The 22470-nt window shown below is 43.2% G+C and overlaps 1 protein-coding gene across 3 annotated transcripts; it reads right to left on the bottom strand.

Moving 5' to 3' along the window:
* Nucleotides 1–508: 508 nt before the first annotated feature.
* On the bottom strand, nt 509–10101 carry LOC111860928 (15-hydroxyprostaglandin dehydrogenase [NAD(+)]). 3 transcript variants are annotated; one of them, XM_072706530.1, is made up of 8 exons: nt 10017–10101; nt 9736–9834; nt 9517–9640; nt 7798–7904; nt 5868–5964; nt 3248–3324; nt 2639–2802; nt 509–1380 (listed from the first exon to the last, which is right to left on the bottom strand). In XM_072706530.1, the coding sequence occupies exons 2-8, from the start codon at nt 9826–9828 to the stop codon at nt 1227–1229; spliced, it is 816 nt and encodes a 271-aa protein (XP_072562631.1). In that variant the 5' UTR covers nt 9829–9834; nt 10017–10101; the 3' UTR covers nt 509–1226. The 3 variants fall into 3 exon arrangements, with proteins under 3 accessions (XP_072562631.1, XP_023700877.1, XP_023700879.1); XM_023845109.2 differs by having other exon boundaries at nt 9736–9832; nt 9968–10082; XM_023845111.2 differs by having other exon boundaries at nt 9736–9832; nt 10011–10030.
* Between the last annotated feature and the right edge of the window lie 12369 nt (nt 10102–22470).

The following is a 22470-nucleotide window of genomic DNA, read 5'->3' as shown; positions in this document are numbered from 1 at the left end:
AATGCTGTCATTATAAAATGACCAGAAGCAATCCTGGCATTAATAACTCAGAAATCTGACATTTAACTCAACAGCACCCTCTAGTGGAATATCACCTACAAGCTGGGAGACCCGGTGTTTTTCCTATTTATTTCATCCAAAGCGCCACACATTTTTGAGAATGCAGGGGCAGCAAGTCACTGGAGCAACTGAGGGTTTAAGGCTTTTTCTCACTCAGAGACCCAATGATCACTAGACTAATTTGCAGAGGTGGATTTACGCTCAGCTGTTTGGTTGAAATAAAATCCTGGTCTGGATTTTCACTTTCTGGTCCTGAACTCAGCTGTTTGGTTGAAATAAAATCCTGGTCTGGATTTTCACTTTCTGGTCCTGAACTCAGCTGTTTGGTTGAAATAAAATCCTGGTCTGGATTTTCACTTTCTGGTCCTGAACTATTCACCTCTGCTAATTTGAACCACTGACCTTTGGGTTACAAATACAGCATTCCAACCCACTGAGCCACGCAAGACAATGTTAACATTTTTTTTTATTATTTAGCAAATGCTTTTGTTCACACTGTCATACAAGTGAGGTAAACAACACATTACGAACATTCAGTCAACTAGGCATATCTCCATCTAGGCCAAGGGTCTCAGACTCCAGTCCTGGGGGGCCGGAGCCCTGCACATTTTTGGGTTTCCCCTCATTTAACACACCAGATTCGACTCCTTGTGCTAATTACCACACAGCTCTTGAGCTGAATCACTTGTGATGGAATAGGGAAAGAACTAAGCTACACAGGGCTCCGGCCCCCCAGGACTGCGGTTTGAGACCCCTGATCTAGGCTGAGCATCCTATGAATGCCCGGGTATGATTGTAAGCTGTTTTGGAGCAGGCAGGCAAAACTATTGAAATCAGCAGAAGCGCAACACTGAGAGCATCGAGCAGATTTGATTGTCAACAATCAGACAAAACGGCAAATCAGCACATTCTGTAATGTAAAATTCACAATGAAGAAGCTTCCTCGACGTGCATTAAGTGCAACTTGTGGACTGCTGGTGATTATAATCAGGGTGTGCTTGTTCTATCCAATAAAAAAAGGGGTCTTTAATTATGTAAGAGAAAGCAGAAAGCCTGAAGGTCATGTGATTCACATTGCAAGTTAAAAATGCCCAGGTACCCCGACCTGCAGCGGTCGACGGCACCTCACATGTCTCACGTCTCCTCGTAGAGAACGTGGGTGTAGCTCAGAGCGGAAGCATGGATGACAGATTGGCAAGATCTTCAGAGACCTTGGGAAACGGAATGTCTCCAGTATGTTTTTTGGTCACCATCAGCGCCGACCCGTTCTTACTCTCGTCTGTAGCCAGTTGCAGAAATGCTTCGGCAACCACGGAAACACTGTAAATAAATAAATAAATAAAATGGGAAAATGCCATTCATTTCTGACTGTCCTGTAACACCTTACAACAAGCAGCAGTGTCATTAGGGTGCTGTGGACAGAGGCCTATTTTTTGTTTCTGGGGCAAGTACAATTCCCACAAACTTTCAAAAACTAAATAAATAGCTAGCAAGCAGTCAGAAGATTGTAGCTAGATGGGGCCTGTATCACGAAAGCTGGTTCAGCAAAGTCAGGCTTCAAAGATAAGTTTTAGCTCAACTACACCAAACGATTGAAATCCAAGGATAAATGGTATCACGATGCTATCATCAATCTATGTCATACCAGGTGTTCTTACCAAAACCAAGACTACTACTTCAGCACACGCATATAAAAGCATACTGAGTGCAACTATACATTTAATTCCGACGTATTGCCATAGGTATGTAAAATCAAGCACCTAGCCATGCAGTCAGGTTTACATACATTTGTGACAGAATGGGTCATTCTGAAGAGCTCAGTGAATTCAAGCACAGTACTGTCATAGGATGCTACCTTTCTTCCCTGCTATTCTATGGTCAGCTGTAAGTGGTATTATTGCATAGTGGAAGTGTTTATGAACAACAGAAGGTCACGTAAGGTAACAGAGCAGGGTCACAGAGTGTGTAAAAGTCGACAAATCGGCTGTGATTAAAAACAACCTGGCCTTCTTGTTGAAAGACAATACAGCGGGTAGACTGAATATCGAACATACAGCTCTGACCCTGAATGGTCAGAAAATCCCATTTGCTATGTGAGGTAATGTACCAACTTCATCTCTTTGACTGGTCCAAGCACAGTCTGAGATCCTGATCCTAATAGTTAACCCACTCTGGAGTAGGTTAGCCGTGTAGCATGAGTTACCAAGGTGATGTGTTCCTTTAAAAAGACAACCAGCATTGTGATATTGAAAAGCCAGAGTTAACACTACTCATCCTCAAAGTTATCCTCAGCAAGGAATCCAGCTTTGTGATACAGGTCCCTGGTTAACAGAACATGCTGTTTCAGCATCTCCTAAATAAGGAACGCATTTATTTAATATGTAGTGTAGTAACTCTTTTTGGCCAAGAGGGGGGGGGGGCACACCTCAGCAGCCCCATGCAAATTTGTGTTTTCAGTGGTAGTAAACAACACCGCTGTCTGTGGAACAAACCCATTTTTTGTTTTTTGCTTTTTTGAATGAAACAAAGATCTTTCAAAGTTAGAGACAGACATTAAGTTGGATTGTGTCACACTCACTCCAGAATCCCTACGGTATTTATTATCTTCCGGTTCATCTCCTGGAGGCTGGGGATGTCTTTAACGGTGTCCGCAGAATACATGGATGAGAGAATGGCTGTTTCGGCGAAAGACGGACACAGAGTGTTGATTCTCACACCAAAGTTGCATACCCTGGACAAATCCTGGGAGACACGGAAAGACATTTGTCAAAGTTGTTATATTAGGTTGTTAATTTTCTTTTTCGTACCACGTTCATGAAGTTAGGGGAGCTTTACATTGTACATATTGTGGTTTAGCACAGAGGTAGGCAACCCTGATCCTTGCATGCCGGTACCCTGCAGGTTTTCCACCCTATCTGGTGGGTTACTATCTGCCTGAGATCAGGTGTGGATGGAGAACCTGCTGGTCAACGGCACTCCAGGATCAGGGTTGCAAACTCCTGGCCTAGCGTGTTCCCTGTGATGGACTGGCATCTCCAGGGTGCTTGCTGCCTCATCTCCTACCCAAGGCAGAGGGCACATGCTATATGACGATAGACAGGAAGTGCCCATTTACAGCTGTTGGTTCTTACCCACCCTGAAGGAACTTGCCCCACCCCCTAAAATCCAAAATGGAGAAATCACTTACGGAGATAGCGCGGCTGAACCCCAGCACTCCATGTTTGGTGGCCGTGTAGATCGGAGCAGTCAGCAGGGGAAGGATCCCTGCGAGAAACATCCGTGGGCTCCCTTTAGCCTCCTAGCTGGTTCAGCTACCCATCCTTAGCTTCATTTGATAGCCTACCAGATGGTACTATAGAAGGAGCTTTTATCCTCAGGTCATAAGGCTCCTCAGGACCAGAGAGTACAAATCCAGACCTAGATTTTGTTTCAACCAACCACTTGCGTATGAAGAGTCACAGTCACAGAGTACTCATCTGTGGGGTGATGGTGGTGCAGGAGGTAGTGCTACCGTTCGGCAACCGGAGCAGGTTCGAGCCCCGGGTCCTGACCCCATCGAAGTTGGGACCTTGCATGGCAGCCTCCGCCACCGGTGTGTGAATGTGTGGTGTGAATGTGAGGCATAGATTGTAAAGCGCTTTGGTACTCGTAAGAGTAGTAAAAAGCGTTATATAAATGCAGTCCATTTACTCACCTGGTTGGTTGAAACAAAATCTTGGTCTGGATTTGTACTATCCGGCCCTAAATTCTCCACCTCTGCTCAAGATGCCTCACGTTCATTAGTACCCACACTTGACAATGCACTACTGCATTGTAGAGATGCACCGATACAGATATTCGGATCGGTATCGGCGCCGATCCAGACCTATTTCACGGATCGGGTATCGGCCATGCGTGACCGATCCATGTCCTATACTTACTTATTTAGTTTTTGGCAATCAATCGCACGACAGCTCTTTCCCATTTTACATGTGTTTTTTTGCAGCATTCAAATCGAACGCTATCGCTGCCCCTCAGTCTTTTTTGCTACTCAGTGGGTGTGAGTACAGTGACTTCCGCCTGCTGTGACGTCATGCGCATACCCTTCGCAGTACGAGGAGCGTAAGATAAGACGTGACGATCTGGGAGTATTTTACGCTTTTGACAGAAACCAGTAGCACAGCGATTTGCAATCTATGTAAAATAAAGTTTTGAGGTGGGAATAGCATTTAATGGACAATCCCATTTAACAAAGCGCACGCAGCTGCGAGATGATTTGGGAGTCGCTAACTTAATTGGACCGTTTCGCAAACTCGCTGCAGCTTGTGATACCAGAGGGGCTGCCATCGCAATAAAAGTGTAACTGCGCTGACGCCAATGGGAGAAAAACTGTGTTAAAATTTTAAGCATTCGCCACTTGTGTATACTTGCTTTGAAGAAATTCATATTGAACTGCAAATGCCTCAAAAACACTTAAAACAAATGAGGTGGAACAGTACGTTATGTATGTTTGTAGCCTTTTTGTCATACATTTTTTTCCCCATCTATATTTACTAGCTTAAAAAAAATTATATATAAAGTATAACAAAATAAAAAGAGCTCTTGTATCGGAATCTGTATCGGTATCGGCAGTGTATCGGAATCGGATCGGAACTGAAAAAATGTGGACCGCCCATCTCTACTACATTAATTGTGTATCTCAGTATTGTTTATTTCAATTCAGATCCAGCCTGTAATTTACCATTATTGTGGACACACTACCCTCATTGCTGCCATTGTGCTTATGACAATTTTACTTGCACAAAAATGTACTGAGGGCAGAAAAAAACAATGATTGGTTATGTCTCTGAACCTATCAGATTGTAGAGGAGGTTATTCCAGCACCTGCAGCAGAGGCACACAGCGGAGTGGGAGAAGTGCAGCTCCCAGCGAAATGAAAATAGCCGCAGCACCAGCACAACATCCGAAGTTCAGCAAGCAACCGTCCCTGACAAGTTTTCGAACTGTGTGCCATATGATAAGAATGGGGCACGGTGGAAGGAGATAAACGCTGTCGCGACGTATATTGCAAAAGACACGGTGTCCATACATACTGTGGAAAAGCCGGGATTCATTAACATGCTAAAAGTTTTTACAAGTTTCTAAAAGTGTTTACAATGGCGTGGTCTGCCATCTCACTTACAAGCATATTTTTTGGCTTCTCAGAATGCACTTTAAAGTAAAAAAAGTAAAAAGTTAAAACTTGTTTTGAACCATTTATTTGTCGTCTGAAGTTTGATTTTGAGTGAGGGAGGGGAAATCGATTAAAGTCGAAAATCGGATTTATTGTGAGAAAAATTGGAGATTTTATTTTCAGGACATATCGCCCGGCTCTAGCTTGAACCCATCTCCTCTACAGTCTGATTAGTTATCTCCTTGAACGAATCATTTTTCCTTCTGCCCTCAGAACACTTTTGTGCTCCATAAGCTGCCACTGCTCTCCTGCATGTCTCCTCGAAACACCATTTGCTCGTCTGTTCTAACAAAACAACAACAATTACTTTATAACCTCAGTTAAGTGCAAGTACCAATTGCTTATTTGTTATCTATTTGTTAGATTTAAGCTATTGTATCATTAGCTTTTAAGTAAACTGCAAATGGGGTAGGTCTTGACCATCATCTGTGCAACTCTCATTGCAATTGTAGGCTAATTTTAATAGCTCATGCTGTACAGCTGGGTCACTTGCGCATTAGCTGGTATGCATGATCTCTGCTGTTTGAAATGCAGACATTCTATTCACACATGGATCCAATCAGCGCCTCCTAGTGGTAGGCTATTAAGCACATACCCGCCATCGAAGCCACGTTGATGATGACCCCTCCATGGCCTCCATTTTGCTTCTTCATGTACGAAAGGGCCAGGTATGTGCCCCTTATAACTCCACCCTGCAAAGATACACCGACATCACACTAAATACAATCTTATCAGCTCACATGACTGACAGGCTTCACTATAATCTGTGCACTTGGATGTTTACTTAACGTTCTACTGAATTATTGTCCATAGACAGGGTTCATGAAGGTCTAAAAATCAGCAAGCAGTTATGGGCAAAAGGTTAATGGTTTGTATTGGTAACACATTTACAGGTGGTTAACATACTGTGTTGACACACTGAAACTCCCAGTTTCCCAATGTCTTGGCGTCATACAGGGGCAGTTCTGGGGGGGTGGGGGGAGTACCCCCATGACAACACGCATGGTCCCCCTAAATATGTATCCTACTTGGGTCTGAAATAAATGTATTATTGTTATTTACATTTATGTTTGTGGGCTAAAATTTTGTGCGCTGAGGACAGGCAAAACACAAACATAAAATAAAGGTCAAATGCATCTGGCCCCACAACCAGAGTAACTGCACCCAGTTAAAATGGTCTCGAACAGGGGTGTCAAACTCCTGTCCTGGGGGGCCGGAGCCCTGCATGTTTTTGAGTTTCCACCCGTATAACACACCCGATTCAACTCCTTGTGCTAATTACCACACAGCCCTTGAGCTGAATAATTTGTGGTGGAACAGGGAAAGAGCTAAGCTCCACAGGGCTGCGGCCCCCCAGGACTGGAGCTTGACACCCCTGATCTAGAAACTCCACTGGTGCCTTCACATTTTAATCCCCATTCTGTCCATTCCACACATTCTAAACATGCAGAAACTTGCTCTCTGCCCACGCTACAAGACTTGTACACCTCCCACTGCCTTGGCAGGGCTAAAAACATTTTGAAGAACCCCTTGCATACTGGTTTTTACCTGTTTGACCTGTCAACCTCTGGTAGCCACCACAGGTCCATCAAACAAAGCACAAGCAGACTCGGGGATAGCTTCTCTCCCACAGACACAACACTGAACTTCAAAATGCACTGACCATCTCCCTCTGGGTCTCTGTCTCCATTTCTGTCTCTCTCTCCCCTCTCTGGATATGCAATAAGTCTCATTTTCAACCTACCCAAGCTTTCCCACGCCATACCACAGCTGCGTTCCCTCCGCTGTCTTCCTGTAGTTGCCCGCATCAGATTCAAAACACTGATGTTCGCCGACAAAGCTAAAAATGTAGCAGCACCCTCCTATCTAAATGAACTTATCACACCGTCCTCCAGCACTGCTTGCCTGGTCTCACCATCTCTAAAACCAAAAGGCAGACATGCACCTAAACTCTTCTCTGTTTTGGCACCTATGTGGCGGAATGAACTTCCACTAGATGTCCAAAAAGCTAAGTCACGCCTTCAAACGACAACTAAAAATCTACCTCTTTCAAAAGTACTTGGATTGGCGCTTTCAGGATAATACTCTTTTTAAAAAAAAAAAAAAAAAAAAAAAAAACTACTTGCCAACAGAGTTTTTAGAGTGATAGTATTCTTAGCTGGGTTCTATTGAACCAGTATCAGAACGTATTGGCTAATGAGACTCCTAAGCATTTACGTAAGTTGCTCTGGTTAAGGACGTCCGCCAAATAAATGTAATTGTAAATTCTCTCTGTGAAATAATTACAGCCAAGTACAATATTTGCTCTATGTGCAATATTTTACATTTGTAATTCTGTGTGATATTCATATTATTGGTAATTCATTGCAAATAGTATTTATACGTAATACTTCTTACATTTACTGTGTAAATGACTGAATGTTTGTTTCCACATTACGTGTGCACAGTAGCTATTTTACAATTTCGTTATACATGGTATAATGACAATAAAAGGCTTTGAATTCTAAACCAGTGCGCCACCTCACCAGATTGGTGGCCAGCGCCCTTTCCCAGTCCTTCTCGTCGACGATGCCGGCATTATTGCACACGATGTCGATCTTGTGGAACTTCTTGATGGCCGCCTCGAACGCTTCTGTGGGAAATAAACGGCACAAACTTTACTACGTTTCAGCTGGGAAATGTCTGGTATGGGAATTCCAGAGAAGGCTGACGTGAATCGCATTTGTATGACTTGAACCGCGACCTGTGTTGATAGCGATGCTGGTGTCTAAGTTCTCCCCTAAACTGGACCGGTCTCATTTAAATTTCATAATCTTTGGTTCTAGGGATAACCTTCATTCATATATTTTTCCAGAATAGTAAAATATATTTCATTAATTTCTCCTATTCTTTGACTAAAAAACAACATGCATGACATCTTAATTCAGTTTTATGATTCCAATACACTCTCAAGCATATGCATATAGGACTGTTTCAAAATATCAGCTTCAGAATAACAGTCTTGCAAATATCTTGTGGTTTCCTTGTCGAATACTAAACAGTCAAATTAACTTCATGTCTGAGGCAAACAGCTGCACATTGCAACACTTCCCCCCACAAAAGAAACGCATCACCATTGTTGTGTAAAGCTTACTAAATGTCTAGCCATAGTTGAGGGTTTATAGTTGATATGGTGATAGTTTTATTATGTCTTGAAATTGTTTTGTCTGTTCTGGGTTTTGCACATTTGGATATAACTATCACTGGAATTTGACACGGAGGAAAAGAGTTACAATATACTGCATAAAAACCTTTAGATGTGCTTGTCTGCCTTTAAGACAGATTAATAATTATAGTTATAATTGTAATAAGTATAATAATATGGCGCATGTTTATTTGATTATTATTATTAATAATAATAATGATAGTAATATTAATAATACTAATAATAATAATAATAACTGGGAGCAGAAAGCAACAAGTAGCCCATCCCTGAACCGGGCCCAGGGGTGGCCAATCTTATCTGCCAAGGGCCGGTGTGTGTGCAGGTTTTTGGGATAACCCTTGGGTCAGTTGTTCAAACCCAAGGGTGAAGACTCTTCAGCCAATCAGTCCTCTAATTATGGTGTTGCAGCGAAAACCCGCACTCACAGCGGCCTTTTCTCCAAAAGATTGCCCACCCATGGGCTAGGCTGTCAGCTAAATATCCATTGGCTGAACAATCCATACATTCTTAGATATTAAGCAACGTGCAACACACATGACTCGAGTTTCGCAATGGAATTTTGGGAACTGATACAAGTAAGTAAGTAAGTGAGTGAACTTTATTGTCATTCACACCATACAACGGATGGATGATATGATATGAACTGATCTGGGAACTGATATGAAATGACAGGGAAACCCTGATTAACATCACTCAGAGCAAGGGAAATCAGGAAGTGGGGGTGGATTCCCCGTTAGCACAGCCAGTACAACGAAGAACTGAGTACTTTGTATTCCAGGTCATCGCTGCCACCCCATAATAATATTAAATCGTTTAATCAAATAGGATATGTGCTGACCGCTGAGTCTACCTAACTGCTTTTGTACGCGCCATAAACGAGAACACTCGTGAAATTTTCCTTAATATAGCCTCGCCATTAAACAGGAAAACTCAGAACAAACTCGGCTGATGGCTGATACGTATGGCTATGAAATGCAGCACTATTTTCGCGAAATCTAGTAAAGCCCCATCACCCGGTGCAATAATGCAACATGCATACCCTTAAACTGATCGTCGGACTTCACGTCGCATTTTAAGAAGACTGTGCTGTCGGGGCCATACTCCTTATCGAAAGCAGACTTCAGATCCTTCCCGACCGCTTCATTTATGTCCAGCAGAGCCACCTACAATATAGACAAGCCAGCACCGGTCAAGTTTTCAAAATCACACAATTTCTAACTTTTTGCTAATCATATGTACAATGCGTATTCGTACGTACCTTTGCACCATTTTTCAAAAGGATCTCCGCAAAGCCTTTTCCCAAGCCCTGCGCTGCGCCGGTGACAAGAGCTACTTTTCCCTGTAACGACATAACTCTGAAGGAGGAAAATAAAAATCAAAGGATTATTATTAAATGACAGTGAAAGCAAAACATGAACATGATTAGCTCGGAATGGTTAATTAATGGGTCATTCAAGTGTAATGTTGCTGCTACAAAGAAAACTGCATACGCGGTTATCTTATATGAAACTAGGCTCTAAGCCTTAACCGTACTCAACTTCCAAGACGACTTCGCACACAGAACAGGGCAACTATACATCAGACACTAAATAAGCAACACCCATCCACCCGTATGGGGGCAGACTTCACGCTACTTTGTACGTGTTCTCTAAGTCCAGGGGTAAGCAGCCGCTTATGACCCCACGCAAGAAGGAGGTCCCCGTAAAACACCTAATTGGCAATGAAAGTTAGACATCGATGGTGGTTTTTATTTATGTTTCTTAGATTTAGTAATTTAAAAAGAAACGAAAGCGCATGTTTTAGCTCTTGTTTAAATGCTCCCCCCCCTTTCTTGTGGGAAAAGTGGACTGTTCCATCATCCCTGGACCCTGCGTAGCAGGTAGCCGGCTCAAAACTTGGGGCTTTTACTGTTAGGCTGTTCTTCTATTGATTATTACAGGCGTTATTTGAAACTTTTTGTCTGATTGTATGATTTATGCCCCAGCTTTTATGAGAAAGACTTGGCTAAAACCGAATGAGTTCTTGGCACTAAATGAATCCACTCCAGCTGAATATAGCTATAAGCATAATCCTCGACCCGATCGCAAAGGTGGCGGAGTTGCTGCAATATTTAAGACCGACCTAGGAGTGCGTGAAAATACTGGTTATAGCTTTAGTACGTTTGAATTTATTATTCTAAGTCTTGCTAGCACATCTAAGTGTAGTTCTACACCTCCAATCACCATTGCCATTGTGTATAGACCGCCGGGCCCCTATAGCAATTTCCTTAAGGAATTTGCAGATTTCTTAACAAACTTGGTGGTTACTACCGACAAGGCCTTGATTGTTGGTGATTTTAATATTCATATGGAAAATGAAAGTGATCCAGTAAAAAGCATTTACTATTATTCTTGACTCTGTCGGTGTACATCAGAATGTAACTGGGCCAACTCATGCCTGTAACCACACCCTAGACCTGATTCTTAGTCATGGTGTCCTGGTAGAACACATATTAATTATCCCTCAGAATCCTCTACTTTCAGATCATTACCTTTTAACATTTCAAATACAACATAACTCCCCTAAGGCCGCAGGCCAGAGGTACGATACTAGACGTTCCATAGCCTCATTATCCGCTGCAACTTTTCTGGAACAGCTCCCACAGTCCTTTAACCTAACCTCTGAAGTGTCATGTGTATATGAACTTGAACAGGTAACCGTGAACATGGTAGAATCATTTCGTACCACTCTTGATCATGTAGCACCACTCAAGAAAATAAAACATAAAGATAAGAAACCTGCCCCCTGGTACTCTAACCGTACACGTGAACTTAAACAAGCTTCACGAAAGCTAGAACGCAAATGGCGGTCAACAAAATTAGAAGTTTTTAGATTTGCCTGGAAAGAGAGCCTGTCTAAGTATAGACATGCACTAATGACTGCTAGGTCTATGTATCTCTCTAAACTAATAGAAAATAACAAAACTAATCCTAAATTCCTATTTGAATCTGTATCTAGGTTAACAAAGAATCGTTCAATGTTAAACTCACAAGTCCCAGAAACTCTTGGTAGTGATGCCTTTATTGCGTTTTTTGATAATAAAATAACCACGATTAGACATACCATCACGAGCACGCCCACGGTTGCACACAACCACCAATCCTCTGCTAGTGCTAGTGTTATTAGTACTAATGATAACATCTTTGAATGTTTCACTCCTGTAGTGCAGACAGAACTCCTTCAGTTAATTTCCTCTTGCAAACCCACTACTAGCCTTGTTGACCCAATACCCACCAATCTACTTAAGGAAATTGCACCACTGATTAGCACTACATTGTTAAACTTGTTAAACTCATCTCTTAGTCTTGGATATGTTCCTAAATCTTTTAAAATGGCTGTTATTAGACCTATCCTAAAGAAACCAAATCTTGAACCTAGTGACTTAGGAAACTATAGACCCATCTCAAATCTTCCCTTCATTTCTAAAATTCTAGAGAAAGTTGTTGCTCACCAGCTGTCTTCCTTTCTTCAAAATAATAATGCTAACAAGCTATATCAGTCTGGTTTCAGACCCAATCATAGCACAGAAACGGCCTTAGTCAAAGTGATAAACGACTTGCTTATGGCTTCCGACCGTGGCTGTATATCGTTATTATTCTTACTGGATCTAACTGCAGCATTCGATACTGTAGACCATAATATTCTTTTGGACCAGCTGGAAACATTGATTGGCATTAAAGGGACAGCACTACTGTGGTTTCGTTCGTATTTAACTGATCGTTACCAGTTTGTCCATGTAAACAATCAGTCATCCATAGCCACTAAAGTAAGATATGGTGTCCCGCAGGGATCAGTGTTGGGCCCACTACTGTTCAATCTATATATGCTACCGCTTGGTAACATAATTAGAAATTACAGTGTTAATTTTCATTGTTATGCTGATGATACACAATTGTATCTATCTGTCAAACCTAGTGACGCATCCCAGCTCTCTTCTTTAGCCGACTGTCTGCTAGACATCCGTTGTTGGATGGCAAGGAATTTCCTCATGTTAAATACCGAAAAAACTGAGGTTCTTTTAATCGGTCCTAAGGATGCCCGCAATAAGTTTGTAAACCCCAACCCTAGCGGCCTCCCTACTCAATTTAAAACAGTGGTCAGAAATCTTGGTGTCCTGGTAGACTCCGACCTCTGCTTCAGTGCTCACATAAATAGCATTACCAGTACGGCATTTTACCATCTACGGAACATAGCCAAGCTTCGGAAGTTGCTGTCCTTTCAAGATGCAGAAAAACTAATACATGCCTTTATAACTTCTAGATTGGACTACTGTAATGCCCTCCTTTCAGGTTCTCCATCTGGATCCCTACATAAACTTCAGTTAGTACAAAATGCAGCTGCCAGAGTTCTCACAAAAACTAAAAAATTTGATCACATTAGCCCTATCCTGTTTTCCCTGCACTGACTACCGGTCAAGTTTAGGATTGACTTCAAATTATTGCTATTGACCTACAAAACTCTGAATGGCCTTGCACCACAATATCTTAATGATCTTCTGGTCCCTTACAACCCTTCTCGCCTGCTTCGATCACAAGGAGCAGGATATCTATTAGTTCCTAAAGTAGACAGGGCTACGGCAGGCTGCAGAGCATTCTCTTACAGAGCTCCGCAGCTGTGGAATGGTCTCCCGGCGGATGTGCGGGATTCAGGCACACTCTCGCTTTTCAAGTCTAGATTAAAAACGCACTTGTATAGCTTAGCGTATAGGAAACCTAGTTCTGGTTCCAGCTAGTCGCTCACTCCCAGTCAGACTAACAGTATGAGGTGATGAGCTGGGTGGGGATCGGTGTCATTGGCTTTGGATAAACTGATGCGTCAGTGCTGTCACTCTAGCTCTACACTAGAGTGCTGATGTTCAGGGAGTCCCCATGCCTGTGTTCCCGCCTGTCGCTCCCTCTTTCTCATGCTGCTATACCCAGATCTTTTTTTGCACAGTTTCCATTCTTTACACTGTAAGTGTGCACCGTATTTAAAGTGTAAGTATATGTATAGCAAATAATAAGAAATACTTTATTGACCCCCATGGGGAAATTGTTTTTACGCCTCTCTCAAAGGCAGCCACCTGTTGGCGGGCCCAGGGAGCTGGGGGTTAAGGGCTTTGCTCAAGGAGCCACAGACGTGCTGAGGCTGGGTTTGAACCGACAAGCGTGTGATTACAGGTACACAGGCTTAGCCCACTGAGCCACACGCTGTATGCATATAGTCTTCTACGTTTCGCCGTGGTCCTGGGGCAAAGGCGTAACTTTGGTTTGAATACTGGGGGGGGGTACCGTCCCCGCCCCCCTTAATTTACGCCCATATCCCGGGGAACGAAATTTCGTATCACTGAACTACCGTGTAAAGATGATATAACAGTATAATCATCTTGACTTGACTAGCAAGAGCGTAGCCAAACATTGTGCAATGGGGTGTAATATTTTGCTATGGAGTAATATTTTGCTAGCTGGGGGGGGGTCCCCTCGGTACATTTTACCGATCGCGAGCATTATCCCTCTCTTTGATAATGTTAATAGGCTATTTAATATTTATTGTATTTCCCAGTTGTCTTGTGTGTGCGTGAACCCTGTCCGATCCTCGCACGTCTTTAGCGTTGTATAAATTACCCACCGTGTGTACTTTCCTGTCCAGCGTCAGACCTCCCATGTTTGAGGTTCACATTCGGTTTGGGGTTTATTGAGCTATAGTCCCGATAAGAACTCAATAGAAAGGCTTGGTTTTTCACTCCGAGGTGGATTTCTAGTTACTCAGCTTTTATGAGCATAGAAAACCAATTCACTTTGCGGTAGCCTACCAGAAATACATTACCTGGTTTGGGGGAGAACGGCCATTAGACGGAAATTAAATAAAGATGGAAAAACAATTCAAGTAAAGAAGACGTTATATCTATTCAAAAGTTGTACTGATATGTTGTTTTAACTTAATTAGATTTGTAGAAATAAAGGCAAATAATTTTGGCTGTAGTTAAATATTTAAGTTAGTCAGGGGCGTCAGAAGCATTTTGAATGTGTGTGTGTGTGGGGGGGGGCACACTGGCATAAAACTAATATTTTATGTTAAATGTGGGGGGGTCCAAACGAATAATTATGAAATGTGAGGGGGACATGTCCCCCTCAGATTTAATGGCAGCGACGCGCATGAAGTTAGTCTAACTTTAAAATATTCATTTAGTTTACTCGATAATTGAAACCAGAAAAACGTAAAAAAATAGTAATAAAAAAAACTTTTTTATTAAAATTTTTTTCGAGTCAGCAAGCATACTAGGACTCCTCGTATCTTTAGGCCTAAATAATTTTTCATTTTAGAAGATCCTGTCTCAGCATGTCCGGACCTGTAAACTCTGACAAAACAAACTTACGGTACTTCACGCCCTTCTGTGAGTCTTGAAAATGTTCACAAATAGAAAAGATACATCTTAAATAAAATTTAAGGTATGCATCTAACCTAAAAATGACATCACTCAAAAACTATGGGCGATAGAAATTATGAATGCATTTCTGAAATCAGCCTTTAAAAGTACATAAAAGAGAGCCCTTAGTTCAGGGGTGTCAGACTCCAGTCCTGGGGGGCCGGAGCCCTGCACATTTTGGGGTTTCCCCTCATTTAACACACCTGATTCAACTCCTTGTGCTAATTACCACACAGCTCTTGAACTGAATCATTTCTGGTAAAACAGGGAAAGAGCTAAGCTACACAGGGCTCCGGCCCCCCAGGACTGGAGTTTGACACCCCTGCCTTAGTTGTTCAGTGACAAAATCTTTGTCGACCAGCGTTATCCCAAGTTTCATAACCTTGAATTAAAACGCGACCCTGCAGAGGCTGAACTGATGGGATTCTACCACTAGATGGTGACTCATAGCAGTATTTTGGCGGGACCCGAATCGTTTCTGAAGATCTATCGAAGAACAGTGAAGCCTGAAAGGTGTTTAGTTAAAGTAAAAACTGGTAAGCAAAATGCATGACGTTTCCATCAAAAATACAGCTTCTTGATTGCTTAGTCTTGATCCTTAATACGACAATACTAAGCAGTCAAATGAACGTCTTCATATCTTAGGCAATCAGTTCCACGTTATAACATTTCCCCCACCATCGTTGTGTAAAGTTGAATTAACGCTAACTGATAGTTGAGGGTGGTTTATTTGGAATATTTCGAAATTATGCAAAATTACAAAAGAGAAAAGATTTGTATGTAACTACCACTGGAATATGACACGGTGGAAATGTTAATCTAGGTTACAATATACTGCATAAAAACCTTTAGAAGCGTTTGTCTGTCTTTAAAACAGATTAATAATAATAACAGAAACAACAGTAATTATCATTATAGTTATAATTGTAATAATTATAATATGGATCATGTTTATTTGAACAAAATATTAGAAATCATACCATATAAAATCCCAGCTATAGTGAAATCAGGCAACATAACACGGAGAAATTTTCTCTCTGTTTTCTCAAGGTGTTTAGCAAATGCAAAAGCTGGTAAGCAAAATGCATAATGTTTCCATTAAAAAACAGTTTCTTAAATGCTTAGCCTTGATCCTCAATAAGACGGTCAACAACATCACCGCCACCCAGCGTATAAAATCGTTCGGTAAATATACTGTACTGTGTATTAATACAATATTTTTGAAACGCACTACATTACTGTGCTATCTAGTGTCCGATTTGCGTTTTTGCGTTTGTATTTCAGCTGTACAGGCATTTATTGGTCCGTTTGTACATGTTTCTCTAATAGTTCATCTTGTGTACTAACCATCGATTTGGAGGGAGGATTTCAAAATGCATGTCCCCAGACAGTAACAAGAACTCAAATGAGTCCCAGGAGACTCCCTGTAATATAGAAGGCTTGAAACAGGCCCCAACCTAAACTGCCTCAGTGAAATATCCATTGACCGAAAATGCGTTTTAAAATGTGTTTTAAATGTATCACCTAACCAGCTGAATGAAAAATGTACGCGTGTCCTCTACAGAATGGAAGAAGTGCGCGGTGTACATTTTAATATGCTTGTACGTGTATCAAAATTTAAAACGTACGATATACAGTCTTTCAGCTCTGGAAATAATTCACGTGTGTGTTCGTGGGGGGGGGGGTGTAAACAGCAGGAGGCTGGGTGGCGCTATCAGAGCCCCTCATGCCCAGCACACTCCACCCAGTCTGCGTGGTGCCTTGATATCTCCCGGCAGGCAGGGAGGGGTTGGTTACAATGGCAAAAACACACCCAGCTTTGCTTTGTCCCCCGCCCCCCCGTCCCCACCCACTGCAACTCTTCCGCTTACATCAATAGACTCTGTTGCTTCGTGCACGTGCCCGCTCAGCTGTCCCTTTATTTTTCTCCGCTGACGTTTTCGCCTCGCGCGCAGAGAAGGGATCCCTTATTTCTCCTGCGGGCCGCAAAGCAGCGAATGTGATCGACGCAACGAAATCAACAGCGGCACTTAATTAACGTGTCTTTTTTTTTTTTTGGTTGACTAGCTGGACAAGGACCTACATGCTTGTTTTATTACAGGAAGTAGCCAGAAATTGGTGTTTTCTTTTGGGAACTGTGACGCGAATAAGTGTACAAGTCTTAGTGTATAATAGCTGTTCTAAATTTCATAAATAGTTAACAGGCTTTCAAGTGCTTCTTATTTGTGCGTATTTAATAACACACTGAAATATAGTGAATTCAACACTTTAACAAACAATACAAGCAATGCCATTTATAGTTGTTATACTTATAATTACCAAGCTCACTCTGACATCTGTGCAAAACAACAATGCCTGCAAGAGTCACAGTGTCAGTGAATCACTAACTCCGCGTTTCAGTCATTACGTGGTTTCTAAGGCTGGGATCGATGCCAGGCGTCGCTCTCACCTGTGCGTGCTGGTGTTGTCTTAAGAGAGCGAGGTGGTTTCCAGGAAGGTTGAATTTCATTGTACGTGGTCCCTGGACAATGACAAAAAGGCACTGTTATTTTTTTTTTATATATTATGTACTAGATTATGTACTTCCTTATGTAACTACAGTTAAACACTATACAAATATACAACGTAATATCAAAATACATATTTGGGGAAATATTGGGGAAAATTTTGAGCTAACCAACAAATGACCCCACAAAAGGAAACAAGCCAGATGTTTCTCTCTGTAACTGGCGTAAAACATCTGTCTCATGTTTACAATACTTGTATGTGTCAGTCTGGGGACATGGTGTAAAAGGCTTCAATTCACCTCGTATAGACTAGCTTTTACTGTGTTTTCTCTGCTGTTTGCATGCTTCTTCTGTGGGGTAATAAACCATGAAGACTAGGGTTTCTTCACACTGCACGCCAAAGCTGCAGGACATGCAACTCCAGACTGGCCTCACCTTACTGTTGTTCTGTAATGCGGCATGTTGATTTCACACCCTGTATCTGTGTCCTGCAGTCCCAACCAACCGCTTCTCACCTCAGAAGTAGTGGTGAGTAGGAATTCATCTGAAAGTGCTCTGTTCTGACCCCCCCCCCCCCCTGGCTGATACCCGATCCGTGCCCAGTCTGTTGGCGTTTGAAGAGAGATAAAATGAATTTGAAGATCAGTGGTTACTGTTGACACACCACAACAACGAAATGTGTCCTCTGCATTTAACCCATATGTTACAAAGCAGTGGCAGCTGATCAGCGCCCGGGGAGCAGTGCTTGGGGGCGGTACCTTGCTCAGGGTACCTCAGTGGTGCCTTGCTGGTCAGGTATTCAAACCAGAATTCTTTCAGTTTCAAGTGCGCTTCCCTAACCATTAAGCCACCACTGCCCACATTAAATCACCACTTCCCACTAAAATGCAATATCAGGCAAAAGAATCTGCCACTCATGGAGCAGGTCACTATGGGCTGTGCTGCCAGGTTGCCCGATTCGAGTTCTGCTTTGGTGGTACTTGAAACATGCCCAAAAATGACCCAGAATCCCATCCTTGGCAAGATAGTCACATACAGTAACTGTTGGGCCCTAGAGCATGGATGGATGGATGGATGGATGGATGGAGTTGTTTTGACTTAAAGTACTAAAGCTGGAGAGGGAGGAGCCTGAAGTAAAGAAGATGGCTGGTATCTAAAAAGCAGTTTCAACGTTGAGTCTAATACGAGCAGCGGTTGCTCGGGGCGGGACGGCTGACCCACGAGTCGGCTGTTTCCCACAATGGCACAATAAATCCGTATTGCTTACGGGGCAATTCCGCTGCTCAGTGCTCTCGCCTGTGATCTGCTGACCAGTTGCTGACAGGAATATTTGTTACGGTAGCCCAGGGCCATTTAACCAGCGGCTCCATTGCTAGGGAGGACGAAAGGGGCCAGACAATGTTGCTGAGCATTTACACGCTGTTGATGTCATCGGCCGCTGCATTCTGCAGCTTGTGAGACAAAAAAACGAAATGGTTACCACTAAACAGTGGGGGGGGGGAGAGGGGTTTAAGGCCCCGGCTCGCTTTGTGAACGCACATGTATGGGCTGATATTTGTGCCACTAGAAACTGAATATGAATTTTGTATATTTGAATCTGCAGTTATCCGCATTACAAAACTGAATCTGAATTTAATAGTTTGAATCTGAATTCCAGTAACTCGAAATAGCATTTATCCTACCTCGAAAAATTCAGTTCGCAAATTCAATTTCAATCTAGTGTGACACACATCCGAGTCCTTGAGAAAAAGTAATCGACCACAGATTCACAGCGGAACTCATTTCCAAGTTTACGGCAGTCGACTGTCGTAAACGTGGAAATGAGTTGCGTTGTGAATCTGCGGTCGATTACTTTTTCTCAAGGACCCGGATGTGTGTCACACTAGATTGAAAAATTTGCGAATTGAATTTTTCGAGGTAGGATAAATGCTATTTGCTATTTCGAGTTACTGGAATTCAGATTCAAACTATTAAATTAAGATTCAGTTTTGTAATGCGAATAACTGCAGATTCAAATATACAAAATTCATATTCAGTTTCTAGTGGCACAAATATCAGCCCATACACGTGTGATATATTTTCAAGATTGAATATACTCACCATAAAGGGGTACATGTGCACAAAGATTTGCACAACCATGCCCTGCATGGCTACCCTGACATATCATTTCTCTAGGGCTTCAGTGCCTTCCCCGACGTGTCCCTACAAAGTTGGAAGCATAGAACTGCCCAAAATGTCTTGGAATGCTGAAGCATTAGGAGTTCCCTTCACTGGAACTAAGGGGCCCTGCCCAACCCCTGAGAAACACCCCCATACCATTATCCCTCCTCCACCAAACGTTACACTTGGCACAATGCAGTCAGGCAGGTAACGTTCTCCTGGCATCTGCCAAACCCAGACTCGTCCATCAGACTGCCAGACAGAGAAGCGTGATTCGTCACTCCATAGAATACGTTTCCAGTGCTCCAGAGTCCAGTGGCACCGTGCTTTACATCACTGCATCTGACGCTTGCCATTGGTGATGTGAGGCTTGCATGCAGCTGCTCGGCCATGGAAGCCCATTCCATGAAGCTCCCGGCACACAGTTTTAAGCTGGGATTAATGTCAGAGGAAGTTCGGAAGTCTGCAGTTACTGAGTCAACAGTGAATTGTCGACACTTACACACTATGCGCCTCAGCACTCGGCGACCAGCTCTGCCACTTTACATGGTCGACAGTTTCTGTCGTTCCTAAGCGTTTCCCCTTTGCAATAATACCACTTACAGTTGACCGTGGAATATCTTGCAGGGAAGCAATTTCACAAACTGAAATATTGCAATGGCGGTATCCTATGACAGCATCACACTTGAATTCACTGAGCTCTTCAGAATGACCCATTCTGTCACAAATGTTTGTAATCCTCACTGCATGGATAGGTGTTTGATTTTTACATATCTGTTGCAATGGGTATGAATGAACCACCTGAATTCAATGATTAAGAGGCGTGTCCCAAAACTTTTGTCCATATACTGTACTTACACAAATATATATGCATACATATTCAGGGGCATCAATTTAAACTGCTGGGCCCCCTCACTCTGCCAGGGTATCCTGGTGTGTGTGTGTGTGTGTGTGTGTGTGTGTGTGTGTGTGTGTGTGCGCGCGCGCACCAGTGAAGCAATGCTTTACAAGTGGCAATCGTCCCCCACCAGTGGCACGGGGCTTGGCGCACCACTACTTTAAACACCATGCCACCCCACCCCCCTTTTCAACAGGGGTGCAGCCTTAGCTATGAACTCTGGGAGGCTCTGAAGTTCCATGCCGGCACTCGGTACCAAGCGCACACGGCACCATCCCCCCACAGAGAGCTGAGCTCTCTACCCATAAGGAAGACGGTGGCACCGCCCGCTGTCTGCGGCATTCCTCTGCCACGCTCATTAGCGCCCGGTTTGGCCGCCCGTCCCTGTCTACAACCGTAGGCGTGCAAAAAAAAAAGTGACTCTAGTAGATACAGTCAGTTTTCACAGGGTGTGATCTGAAGAATTCCCGCTAAATTCTCCTTCCTCTGCTTCGTCATTCCCGCCGTTTGTATTCTGTGAATCCGCCAGCATTTTCTTCGGGTCACACCTCACGCTCCCCCCCCCCCACTTCGTAATTAAAATACCTGCAGTCATTTTTTCTGTAACGGGTCTGTCGCTGACGAGCCTGGGCAGTGATGATTAATGCTCATGGTCACAGGAGCTGGGCTCAAACAGACTGAATATGCAGTTTCTGCCCCTTCAAGGCCGGCGTAGGTTCTGCATGTCAAACATTGCATGTCAGCAGCATGGCGGTTCAGTGTAGCTCGCGTGTCCAGGGTGCTGGGATCGAGTCCCGTCTCTGCTTCTACTTAATTAAATGTATAATGTTCCCCTGCAGTACTGGACATGATTTTCTATCCATGGTGCCAGAAAGGAGTGGGGGGGGGGGTTATAGAACGATTCCTAGGGGGCCCTGAGTGACTGGGGCCCTAAAGATTTTCAGCATAATCAGATTGGTCTGTGATGAGGGCCCAAAATAATACACTTTCATTGGGCCCGAAATCTCTAGCAGCAATTACTGTCAGACCCCCCCTCAACCCAGTAAAGGTCGTAAATCTCTCCCCTTTTCATAAATCTCCAGTAATACTACTGATTCTGGTGCGGCCCACAGCAAGCCTCACTGTCTGCGCCCCCCAGGCCAAGACAAAGTAAAATCAGTTTGCTAAGTCAGCGTTCCCTCAGAAGATGCCGCCCTCAGTGACTGCCGATGTATCCTGTGTGTGACCGACACTGTTCTCCCTGTAGTCGTAAGGATCTCCCCCAAAACAGGTGGCTAGGTGTCTACGAATCACCTGCAGTGTGTGTGTGCGTGTGTGTGTGTGCGTGTTCTAATATCCCATCCAGGTATAGGCTCCAGACTTCCTGCAAATCTGTACTAGATAAGTGGTTATATTCAATGGATGTATGCAAAACAGCAAAACAGACCATCCATGAACAAACATCATGACTCCATAATGCGGAAGACAGTCGGCTGCTAGCTTGACTAGCAGGAAAAGGCCTTTCACCTCCGTATCTATGGATTCTTCATACACAGCAAAAGCTAAGACACTAGTGCCATTCAGGGGCCAATGCAGTAGAGTGCAGAACATGCACCGGCAGCTAATTGACCTGCTGTTGTTTTACCCTACAATCATCTGGGCTGTAGGTTTTTGAAAATGATGTTTAGAAACAAATAAATGCTTTGATGCACAGGGACACTGGGTGAAGTATTATCTGCGAAACTTTTTTTTATTATAAATAAGTGCAAGAGAGTTTTAAGCCACTGGTATGAACAATTTTAGGAAAACCATTCATTTTAATACTTATAACAAACATGCAATACTATACACGCTTTCCGCGCAAACACGTGTTAAAGCAAAGACCTGTGAAACGGAAGAAGAGGCACTCGGGGCGAACTATTACATTATCCCTACGATTACGCCTCTTGCTCTCGTCCGCGCGCGCCTCCCCCCCACCCCCCGCACCTATACGTGCTCATTACG

This window comes from Paramormyrops kingsleyae, chromosome 24 (assembly GCF_048594095.1).
Source record: "Paramormyrops kingsleyae isolate MSU_618 chromosome 24, PKINGS_0.4, whole genome shotgun sequence".
Classification (NCBI taxonomy): domain Eukaryota; kingdom Metazoa; phylum Chordata; class Actinopteri; order Osteoglossiformes; family Mormyridae; genus Paramormyrops; species Paramormyrops kingsleyae.
The sequence above is the reverse complement of the archived record's forward strand: the minus strand, read 5'-3'. Positions and strand labels throughout refer to the sequence as shown.

Excerpts from the sequence above, each read along its gene's own strand:
- LOC111860928 (XM_072706530.1), bottom strand. The coding sequence starts at position 9,828 with ATGTCGTTACAGGGAAAAGTAGCTCTTGTCACCGGCGCAGCGCAGGGC. Across the intron at positions 9,641-9,735 it reads TTTTGAAAAATGGTGCAAAG|GTGGCTCTGCTGGACATAAA; the intron begins GTACGTACGAAT and ends TCTATATTGTAG. Across the intron at positions 2,803-3,247 it reads GGTTCAGCCGCGCTATCTCC|GATTTGTCCAGGGTATGCAA; the intron begins GTAAGTGATTTC and ends CGTGTCTCCCAG.